General features: G+C 61.9%; 1 protein-coding gene across 1 annotated transcript in view; it reads left to right on the top strand.

Annotated features, from left to right (window-relative positions):
- Nucleotides 1-213: 213 nt before the first annotated feature.
- The window catches only part of ITPR3 (inositol 1,4,5-trisphosphate receptor type 3), a 44,059-nt gene continuing 33,026 nt past the window's right edge, over nt 214-11,246 (top strand). Inside the window, exons 1-2 of the mRNA XM_082494394.1 lie at nt 214-320; nt 8,821-8,891. Of these exons, the coding sequence (XP_082350520.1) occupies nt 232-320; nt 8,821-8,891 (160 nt within the window). The 5' untranslated portion in view covers nt 214-231. The remainder of the gene's footprint in view (nt 321-8,820; nt 8,892-11,246) is intronic.

Genomic DNA, 11,246 nt, shown 5'->3' with positions numbered 1-11,246 from the left:
CCTGGCTCCTTTCCTGCACAGCACATGTAAAAGTTGTGCGTGGGGCTCTCGCCGCCCTCCCGCTCCCCGTCGCTGCTCGCAGGGATCCAGCCGGAGCCGGGCTGGGATAACCCCCCCCACCCCCCCACCCCGGAGCAGGGGGACCCCTAAGCTCCTCTCGCCCCATGGTGGATTTCGGCACGGGAAGGTGATTTGGGGAAGGAACGGGGCCGCGCCGGGTCGAGGGTAACCATGAATGAGATGTCAAGTTTCCTGCACATCGGGGACATCGTCTCCCTCTACGCCGAAGGTTCCGTCAATGGCTTCATCAGCACTTTGGGGTGAGTGAGACATTCCTGGGTCTGCCCACCAGCCAGCCCGGGCCGGGAGGCAGCCGGGATGGGGTGGGATGGGATGGGATGGGATGGGAAAGTGGTCCTGAGCCTGAGCCCGGTGGGAAAAGGGGCTGGAAAGTCCGGGTGCCGCAGCAGGGATGGGCGCAGGTGCTGGGGACGGGGTGGGCTGTGCACCCCCGGGTGCTCCACTGGCTCTGGTCGCTGCTGGGAGCAGGATGGGGCCCTGGAGGGACTCTGCAGCCCACCCTCTCTCCGGCAGCCGTGGCCAGGAACTGTTTCACCCCCCAGTAGGGGCTGGGGGAGATGAAATGGGTTTAAGCAGCGAGAGGGGTCGGTGGGATTAGGAAGGGGTTGTGTGTGTGGCTGAGCGGGGTGGCTCGGGCAGCCGGGATCCCTCCTGGGGCACGGGATGGTGAAGTCCTTCCAGCCCTGTCCCGTGTGGCTGGGGGCTGCCATCCCCTGAGACAGGCAGTGATGGCTCTTGTTGTTCCCTTTCGGGGTCCCACACACCTGGCGATCAGCGGGAATCACTGCAGGGCCACCAACGCGTGGGTGCCCATGGCCACCGAGTGCTGCTCAGGGCTGGGGGGAGCAGGGCACTGCCAGCTCCAGGCTGAGCCGACTCCTCGCAGCCCCTTGGGCATGTCAGCACGGGTGAGGGGATCCCACAGCCCGACCTGGGGAGGTGAGCAAAGCGCTTGGGAACCTGTCCCTTGTCCCCGCTGTTTCCATGCAAGCCAACAGTGGGCAAAGCCAGGCCAAGAGATGCCCTTCTCCATCCGCTGGCTGCTTGTTCCTGCCAGGAGCGTGTTTGCCCTGCGGCACCGGGAGGGCTCTGATGGGGCTGCCGGATGCCCCCGAGCACGGGTGGGTTTTTTCCTTACCCCGAAGCAGGGACCCAAACCTTGCCCGCAGCCCCGAGCGGGTGGATGTGGGTCTGTGCCAGCACGCCTGCCCCATGCTGGTTGTAGGAGAGGCTGAGCTCAGCCAGGAATGCTGACTTGGATGGGATTCCTGGGGCAGGAGCTGCCCGGCTCTATAATCTGTGATGAATGCACTTGCTCCCACATGCCTATGTATAACCGGAGACGTACATACCTTCGCCTACACATGTTCGCGCACCCACCGCTGGGCAGGCGCAGCCTCTGGGTTAATGCCCACCGAAGCCATCCACCGGTTGGTGGTGGGATGCGGTTCAGAAATGGGCTGCTGGGTGCAAGTGGGTACAGACCCAGGCACAAAATCCCTGTCCGCGCAACTATACGGTGTCGGGCAGAAGGTCCTGCACGTGCAGGATGCAGCCTGGCTGTGCCCAACCATCCCTGGATGGGTGGGAGGACATCCCCAGGTTCCTTTTCGGAGAGGTCTCCTTGTAGCTGGCCTGTTCTCCCAGCGGCAGAGCCGTCCCGAGGCAGGGGCTGCAGCCTCGGCCGCTCGGCGCTGAGCACCCCTCCAGCCTGTCAGTGAAATCAGGTCCGGAGGAGGCTCCGCTGGGCCCCAACCCTGGTTATCAGCCCATGCAACGCGTCCCAACAGCTGAATTAAGAGTTGTTTAGACTCTTTGGAGCTCCGGTCCCTTTGCAGCTCTGGACCCCAGGTCCCCCTTTTTGCAGGGTGCTTCTCTAGGCTGACTTACAAGCATCTGAAAAGCAGGGCTTGCTTGGAGACCTTCTTTTCCCAGGCCCCAGCACAGCTTTTGCTGGGCAGCCCCACTTTCCCGGTGTTCTGCTTTCTCCCGGTTGTTTCCCGCCCTCTGAAATTGTTTTCTCTTGTGTCCTGCGACCTGGGAGACCCAACCACACCTTAAATCACTCCTGTGATAAGGGACTGGGTGACTCACCCAGAGTGCTTCTCCCGAGCCCTCCTGCCACAGCTCGGGACCTTATTTAGCTCATTTGCAAGGCAAATAGCTCTGCCAACCCCACGCCAGGTGCTGAGCACCCTCCGTCCTTCCTCGCAGAGGGACTGGGTTTGGCTGTGGGATGGCTGAGGGTCTGCAGTGGGACCCTCTGTTTATACGGGATGATATGGAGTGTCTCCAGGTGTCACATTAAGGGATGTACCCCATTGTACCAGAGCTGTGACATAGAATCATAGAATGATTTAGGTTGGAGGGGACCTTGAAGATTGTCTAGTGCCACCCCCTGCCCCGGGCAGGGACACCCCCCCCAGCCCAGGTTGCTCCCAGCCCCGTCCAACCCGGCCTTGAGCACCCCCAGGGATGGGGCAGCCACAGCTTCTCGGGGCACCCTGCGCCGGGGGCTCACCGCCCTCAAGAGTGAAAAATTTCTTCCTAATATCTAATCTAAAGCTGCCCTCTTTGAGTTTGAAGCCATTCCCCCTCATCCTATCACTCCATGCCCTTGTAAAAAGTCCTTCCCCAGCTCTCCTGGAGCCCCTTTAGGGACTGGAAGGACATCCCCGTGCCAGCATCCCGGCAGGGCAGTGAGCTCCTCCCGAGAGCGCTGCTGGCATCGCCGGGCCGTCCCGGCTGATGCAGGTGTGAATGTCACCTAAATACTGACCCGATGGTGCTTACAGGCGGTACTATGGGACACTCAGGGCTCTGTCCGTCTGTGCTGGGGGTGCACCGCTGGTGGGAGGCACAGTGCAATTTGGAGCCGCTCGCAGCGAGCTCCTCTGCGGCTGCGTTTGCCAAATGCCCGGAGAGGCTGAGGAAGGGGAAAGGGGTCTGACGAGAGCACGGGGAAGGAGGTGGGGGCGCTTCCTCCTGCCTGGCTCTGCTGCAGCTCCTGCTTGGCGTTAAACCCATTAATCCCAGTGCTTTGTCACTGGTGGTGCCTGGCAGCGGGTCTGGGAGCCCTGCCGCGAGGTCCTGCCCTGGGCTGCGGGGAAATGGGAAGAGAAGGGTCTCTGCCGGGGCTGAGCTGGCTGCTCTTGCCATCCTTGCCTTCAGAGGGACGGATGCCATCGTTTGCAGGAGCTCGCCAGGCTCTTAGCAGCCCCGTCAGGAAAGCAGCAGCTTTCCCTTGAGCCCCGGTGCGCGGGGGTACCCGGGGGCTGCACCGGCCGCCCGCACAGCACCGGACTTCCCTCTTCATACAGGTGTCCCACAGTCAGGGGGATGCTCTGCAAAGCAGCAAGGAAGCAGAATCAGGCCCTTTAGTAACGCTAAGTCTTTTTTATTTTATTTTATTTTATTTTATTTTATTTTATTTTATTTTATTTTATTTTTTGCAGTGCTTTCCTCCTTTTGTGCAGGGAACTTGCTGAGGATGATGGAGGGGGGTGGCGGCAGAGGTGGAGGGAGCCCTGCAGCCCCTGCCTGAGCTTCCTCTGCTCCCGGTGTCCCCCCCCCCCCGAATCGCACTGTGAAGGCCCCCGGGCGCAAACCCTTCCTCCCGCACCCCCTCTCTGCAGTGGGCGTTTGCTCAGAAGGAGGAAAAACATCCCGCCGAAGGGTGGGGAGTAATCCTGTGTGCTCAAGTGCTGGGCTAGGTGGGAGAACGCTGAGCCAAAATACCCAAACTAGCTAAAACATTAAAGCCAGCCCCAAAGGAGGAGGTTACTTAAGAAGCCCCATGGGAAGGCAGGGCGAGAACTGGCCGCTGTAGAGCAGCAGAGCCCCGAGGTGTCCGGGGAAGCGGGCTGAGGGCAGCCCCGCTGCTGGTCGCATCCCACGGCTGTGCCGCTCAGCGCCACGGTCCCTTGGGGGAGATGGGGGGACGGGACCGGTCTATCGGAGATGCCAGAAGTGGTTTTGGGGACACGGGAAGGTGCCCAGGAGGAGTTTGTGAGATGCAGGGCCCCGAGGGTGGTTTGGTCTTTCCTCTTGGCTCTATTTGGGGCTACTCCCGGCCGGGAGGTGGGGAAGGGCTCTGCGGGGCTGCCCAACTTCGCTGCTGTGGCTTCGCCACGGCAAATAAAAGGTGTCCGAGGAGATGGCAGCTTGAAACAGTTTGGGACAAAAGCAGCCGTGTGGGTCAGAGATGTGGGGTTGGCACTGGGCAGCGGCTTTGCCAGGGCATGGCACCCCGCTGCGGAGAGCTTCTACGTGCAGCTGCTTTGGGACTGTCGCTGGTAACTCCTGTGCTTGGGGAGAGGGAACTTTTGGGACTGGGTGTGGGATGGGGGGGAGCAGCCGCTGATGTGGGGTGCCCTGTGGGGCTCAGTCAGGCAAAGCAGATCAGTGGCCAAGCAGGGAAAGGAGCTGGGAGACCGTGATTTGGTTCCTGCTCCGGCGCGGTGGATGGGGTGATGCTGTGAGCCCGGGGAGATGCTGCTGTCACGAGTGTCCCCATCTTATCTGGTGTCCCTGACAAGCCAGCACTGAATGGCCGGAGCCAGAAAGGAGTAGAAACGCAGTGCAGGCGCCTGTGCTTGCGGTGGGGGGGGGGGAAATGTGCTGCCCCATCCCTGCCATCCCCGGGGGGGTCCCAGGACCCGCTGGGGGCTCCGGGACCGGCACTGTGGGTGTGCAGAGGGGAAGGGGCAGTAGCAAACCTGCCTGAATGGCCGGTGGCTGTTTAAGGTGAAATAACACCTTTGATAGCTGTAATAGCGATTGCAGGTGGATTTGCAGGGTGGAGCAGTTCAGGGCAACGCAGCTGGTTAAAGGGTAACTCCGGCTCTGCCGGGTCAGGACGAACTCGGCTCTGCGGGGAGGAGAAGCACGCGAGGCCAAGAGCAGGAAAGGAGGAAAAGCTGCATTTTTGTGTCTTCCCTGCATTCACTCACTTTATTTTTCTTCCTCCCTGCGGGCTCAGCACCCGTCTTGCACCCCAAGCCAGAGGGGCTGACCCAGCCCTGTGCCCAAAAGCGAGCTCTCCTCCTCCTCCTCTTCTTCCTCCTCCTCCTCCTCCTCCTCTTCTTCCTCCTCCTCCTCCTCTTCTTCCTCCTCCTCCTCCTCTTTTTCCTCCTCCTCCTCCTCCTCTTCTTCCTCCTCCTCCTCCTTCTCTTCCTCCTCCTCCTCCTCCTCTTCCTCTTCTTCCTCCTCCTCCTCCTCTTCTTCTTCCTCCTCCTCCTCTTCTTCCTCCTCCTCCTCTTCTTCCTCCTCCTCCTCTTCCTCCTCCTTCTCCTCCTCACCTCCAGGGGTTGGTGGGCTTTGTGGCCGGGTGCTCCTGCCCGGGTTGGGGCTCCCCTCCCCCCAGAGCTCTCCTTCCCCATGCACCCCTGGACTGCGGCGTGCCGGAGCTGCCCTCGGCATCGCGTTCACCGCGGCCAGGGAAGACTCCGTCCTCTTCCCCAGCCCAGGTTCTCGTTGCAGGAGCAATGCCTCCACGTCAGCCCCAGCTGGCCGCCGTCCCCGGGGAGGTTCGGGGTGTCCGACGGCTGCAGATTGCGGCACTGGACGAGCTGCTTTTCCCCTGACCTCCGGCAAAGGCTCTGCCTCGCGCGAGGCCAAGCGCGCTGGCCCCGGGCCAGGGAATCACTTTGTGCTCGATTTTATTTTTTTATTATTTATTTATTTTTTTAAAAGCATGCAGAAAGCCCCACTGGAACCGCTGCGATGACTTGCACGGCTTAAAACTAAGCAGACGCTCACCCCCGCTTTGCTGGGCTGCGGGCAGCAGGCTCGGCCGTGCGCAGGATCGGGCCCCTCGTGCTCCCTTGGGGATAACGGGAAAAGGCAAAGGGTGAAGTTTACATTACTGCTTCGCCCAGGCTCTTCCTCCAGCTGCTCAGACACCAGCAGCCCCTTTTTCTCATTAACACCTGAGAAATGAAAGGTGCCGGCGAGCGCCCGCGCGTCCCCGCTGCTCTGACGGCGGCGGGAGCTCCGCTTTGCCCCATCCCGCCGCGCTAACGCGGGTTATTAATGGCAGCGCATCCTGGCCCCAGCAGTCACCCAGGTGACTCATGTCCACCCTGTCAGAATCCTTTTATTTTCAGCAATTTTTAACCGGAGAATGTTAGTCTGGAGTATCAGTTCAATGAAAATAACACTTTGCATTCCTGCAGAGTGTGTAATCCTGGGATTAAAGATGCTGAAACTGCCTTGAGATCATTAACTAATTAAGACTTCCAGCCTGGCAGGTCGCTATCTGTAATCCCGCCTGGTGGAGCGGTAACGCCGGGCGCGGGGAAGTGGCAGGCGAACGCTGCAGGCAGAGCCGGTGTGGGTGGGAGGCTCCCGCACGGTTAACTTTGGCACTAAAAATGGGCCACGCGGGTCAGGCGCTTCCTCGGAGACCCCCTCGCCACGACGACGGGGGATTTTTACTTTTTAAAGCGCAGAGATGAATTGAACCCTCCGCGTTCGGAGGCACTGGTGGGCGCCGGGCACGTGCCGAGGGTCGGTGCTTCGCTCCGTGCGCCTGACCCGCGGGTCGGGCAGGGCTCAGCCTTCGGTGAGCGTCAAAAGGGTTTGTTCCTCCCCGTCCCCCATCCAAATGATAGTAATAGAAACCAAAACCGCCTACAAGTGGCGTCGAGGCTGGGCTGAGGCTTTGCATATCCCCTGCGAGGTGAGACGAGCGCACAGCCCCTGTCCGCAGCTGCTTCTGCTCCGCTCTGGTTTTTCCCCCCTCTTTACCTCTTTCCCTGCCCTCCCGAGGCTCCACGTCCCGCAGGACGTTGGGAACGTGCCCAACTCCTTCCCCGCTCTCGTGGCCCGTGGAAAAGGCATTCATTGCGTTTGGGCAGCCCCAAAACCCTCTTACACTGCCGACCACGAGTGTTTGCAAAGCCAACGTCAGCCCGGTCCAGCAAACGGCTCTCCAGGCTTTTGCTGAAACCTCCCGGGTTTGGGGGTGTTTTTTTTAACAATCTTCTAGGTCTTTGCTAATTGTTTTTCAGCTTCTGCTGCCACCAAAAGCGTTAGAGAGACGGCTTTTCTCTCTTTATTTGAAATCTAAGGTTAATCTCCCCCAAGCCCGGGGAGCTTCAGCGAGAGCAGGGAGCCGGTGGCGGGGGCAGTAGCGGCGCTGGGTGTTGAGAGCACCGCGCCAGCCCGCGCCTCCGCTGCCGAGGACGCAGCAGCGCCGGGGTCCCCCGGGGTCCCAATCCATCAGCGCCGAGGCCAAATTCCTCTCTGCCGAGCTATTGAAAGGAATTTTCCCCTCCTCCGGAGAGCGGCTGGGCTGGGGGAAGGAGGCTGGATCTGCCAGCGGGATGCCTGTCGCTTTTGCCAACCCTTTGCAGCGCAGCGTGTCCGGCTCCAGCGATGTTTTGGCTGTTTGGTTTGTTGAGGGGGGGGGGGGGGTGGTTAAGACTCCTTTGGGGAGCGGGGCGGGGGCTGCACGGGCTCCGCTGTGCCCGTTGCCACCATGCCACACGGCCGTGCCTGGTTTCGCCAGGCTGCGTCTTCCCTCCTGTCCCAGGGACAGAGCTGCCCCCGCGGTGGATGCTCCCTCCCGGGATGGCATCCCGGGTGCGTTCCTGCATCCACTCGCACGCTCACCGCCTGCCTGAATTCAGCCTCCGCAGGTGGGGACACGCTTCTCACTTCCTCGCCCGGGGCGGGAGCGTAGTTTCTCTCACTGCATCGCTTCCCAGGGGCCGGGAGAAAGCGGGCGAGCGGGTACAGCCTGTCTCGCTGGAGCACCGAGTTCCCTTGAAAGCCTCGCGGCGCCCGTGCCGACGAGCTCCGGGTGGCCCCCGGCGCCGCGAGCCCCTCGGGCAATGCTCGTCCCTCCGCGTTTTTGGGGGCTGAGCAGAACCTCGTGCCGGGTTATGCTTCGCTGAGCTCCGTAACTTTGAAAAGCAGTGTCCCATCTGCCCTGAAAGCGGTCCTCAGCACCCAAAGCCAAACACGCGGGGTTTTTGCTCGACGCTGGGAAAACAAAGAGGTGGGCCGGGAGGAGACACACAGCTCTTCGCATCTGATGGGCAGAGCCAGCTCCTCTGATCAGATAATAATTAATAACTGGTTTTTAGGGGGGGGGGAGCCCTGCCACCTCCATCTGCGGCAGCTACGCCCTCCGTGTCCCGGTGGGGTGAGCTCCCAGCCGGAGAAGGGGAACCATTGCGTGAAAGTGGAACTCATCGCATTTTTGCCACATTAACAGTGAAATAACGCCGCGGCCAGCGCAGCGTGGCGGGGGGTGGATTGGGCTCGGCCGGGAGCTGGGCAAGGCAGGATTCCCTCTGGCAGGACGCGGGTGTCACAGCCTCCCGCACGGGTCGCTGAGCAAAGGCCCCGGGAGCGCGGCTGACGCGGAGCACCGCGTTTCTTCGCTGCCGATTTGTATCTGCTGCCGTTCGCCCCAAAGGACGGGGATGAAAAAACCGCCACGTGAAAGAAATGGCGGGTGGTGGGGAACAAGGGGCGACGTTCCGGAGACGTTCCTGGGCAAGCGCCCGAGAGCGGCTGCGTGCTCCACGAGCCCAGCGGTGTCGTGCGAAATGTTGGTAGGGCGCAAATGGGTGGGAAACAGGAGACGCGGCTTTTGATGTCGTCGCTCCGGGGCAGGCGACGGCGGCGCAGCGCTGTGGTTTGTGGTGCCGCCGCTCCGCTCGCTCGGGCCCCGCTGTCGTCTACGTTGTTGCTGACAACCCTGCTCCCGCTTTTGTCCCCGCGCAGGCTGGTGGACGATCGGTGCGTGGTGGAGCCGGCCGCCGGCGACCTGGACAACCCGCCCAAGAAGTTTCGAGGTGAGACTGGGATTGGGGCAGCTCCATCACTGCCGTGAGCAGCCACGGGGACAATGGTGGCCCCGAGCATCCATGCCAGGGATGGGGACCGGGGTCCCAGGCATCCCGGCTCGCCCGGGGCTGGGAGGTGCTGCTTGTCCTTTGCGGAGGAGCCCGGAGGGATCTGGGAGAGCCTCCGTAGACTTGTTTCCGTGGCTTAGCCAAACCACCTACCCTCCTCTGTTTGCCTCTGGGGGCATTTATGCGTTTATTGGAACCACCTCCGCGGTGGGATGGCCCATGGGACTCCTTAGCTCAGCCCTAAGGAGCGGGGGTGGCCAGGAACCGCCCGTGGCAAAGGTGGGTCTGACCGTCCCCAAACGCATCCCCAGGGATGCGGGCAGCCCGGTGTCTACCCACCAGGAGCCAGGGACAGGAGGGGACAGTCGTAGGGGCAGTTCCAACAGGCAAACTATTTCAAGGCGAGTCTGTTAGCGCTCCGCACTAATTACATCTGCCGTGCTTGGCTGCACCTCAGAGAGAGCCGGGGGATTAAGTCGCCCATTTATGAGGCAGGGCAGAGCTTAGGGAGAGATGGTAAATCCCGATCTGTCCTCGGCTGTCACGTTTTGGGCTGCGTCGTCTCCTCCGGCGCTCCGGGCTGCACTCGTTGTTTCCCATTTGGGCAAGGGGCAGCCCCAGGCGGGAACGGGCGGCCGTGGCCACGTCCAGGCGGAAAAGGGGATGAGTCAGTGGAAGCCGGGGCGGCTCCAGGCCTGTGGAAACGATCTGGAGAAGCCAGGACAAGCCGCCTGGAAAAGCAGCTGGTGCCTCTCGCTTCCCCCGTTTGCAAGCCCTGGGGCCGGCCGGCGAGGTGGCCTCGGACCTTCGGGCTCCCCGGGGGAGCGAAGGGCTGCGCTGAGCCCGGGGCATCATGTCTCTGCCCTCGCCGCAGCCAGGAAACGCGGTTCATGTGCCTGGCTGCCCCGTGTATGCGGCATGCAGAAGGGCCACGTCCCAACGAGCATCCCGGTCGGGTTTGGGTGCCCGGTGCGCAGAGCACGTAGCTGGGGGGTGTACGGAGAGCTGCGCTGTGTGCTGAGAAAATAGCCCCAAACCAGGGATCGCGTTGTTGGATTCGGGGTTTGGTTTAGGGCAGCCGTTCCTTTCATCCCAGTTACTGCAATTTCAGGTCCCCTTTAAAAAAAAATCATTTAAGATATGGGTTCCCCCACTCCGCTCTGTGCCACCGCCTCTTGCTCAGGGTGGCTTCGACATCCCGCAGTGGGGTGCCGTGCAGGCACCCTTCCCCACGGGTGTCCCACGCGAGCAGCGACCTGCCTCTCCGTGGGAGCTGGTGCCACTAATTTGTACACGGGGCTGATTAACGAGCCATCCCACAGCTCCCCAGAGTCCCACAGCCCGGGGAGCCGTCCCGGCCATCGCCAGACTGTCACCCGGGGCTGGATGGGAAGAGCCGGGAGCAGCCATGGGGTGGCCGGTGCAAACCTCGTCCCGGCGGCCGCACCGTCTCCCTGCCCGGACATGGGCGGGTGTTGAATCTCTTTTCCAGGCGCAGGTCTGGTCTAGACTCAGCCCTGCTCCATGCAAACCCTATCAGGATATCCAGGCGCTTGTTTTAATGGCCGGAAAAGTAGCGGTCTGCCTTCTCGATAGCTATCACCGCGAGGGAGGTAAAAACAACGGGCTGCTGCCGTTTCCTTGCCGCAGCACCGAGAGGCTTAAGAGGATTTTCATGTGCTGTTGCCGTCCCCGTATCCTGTGGCCGGACCCTGCCCTATCCTGCGCTGCGGTGAGGCGCACGCGGGTCGCTCCGGGGCTCGGCTCGGCTTCCCGGTGGGAAAACAGGACCCTTCTCCCGTAGTCACGTCCAAATGGTTTTTTGGAAATGCCAAAAACCCACTTGGGAGCCTGTCCCTGCGGCAAGGGACACCCGGCGCGGCCGCGCTGGGGCTCAGCCCTCCGGGACGCCTGGCACCTCGCAGCTATTTGCTTTTCTTTGCGGTTTCTTCCCCCCTCACCCCCCCCCCCCCGCAAAAGGCTCTTCCCAGCGCTGCATTCAGGCATGTCAGGAAAAAAAAGCAAATAAAGCGCTTCAATCCCGCGCTGCGCAGGCGCCGTGATGGCCGCAAGGCGAGTGGGCAGCGAGACCCCGGCCGTGCCGCTGCCCAAAACGCCCCCGCTCCCCCCGCCGCGGGTTCACCGCAGGTTTTGCCTCGGTGGCCGCGTGGGTCGTGGCGGCTCGGCCGAGCATCGCTCTGCTGGCTCGCTCTCGCCGGGCAGTGCTGACGTGGGGCCTTTCCCCAGCTTCCCTCTTTTCCGCCCGCCATCCGTCGCGCAAAAAAATCATCGGTG

This window comes from Vanellus vanellus (assembly GCF_965231255.1).
Source record: "Vanellus vanellus genome assembly, chromosome: 23".
Lineage (NCBI taxonomy): Eukaryota > Metazoa > Chordata > Aves > Charadriiformes > Charadriidae > Vanellus > Vanellus vanellus.
Note: the sequence above shows the minus strand (reverse complement) of the source record. Positions and strands in the feature narration are given on the sequence as shown.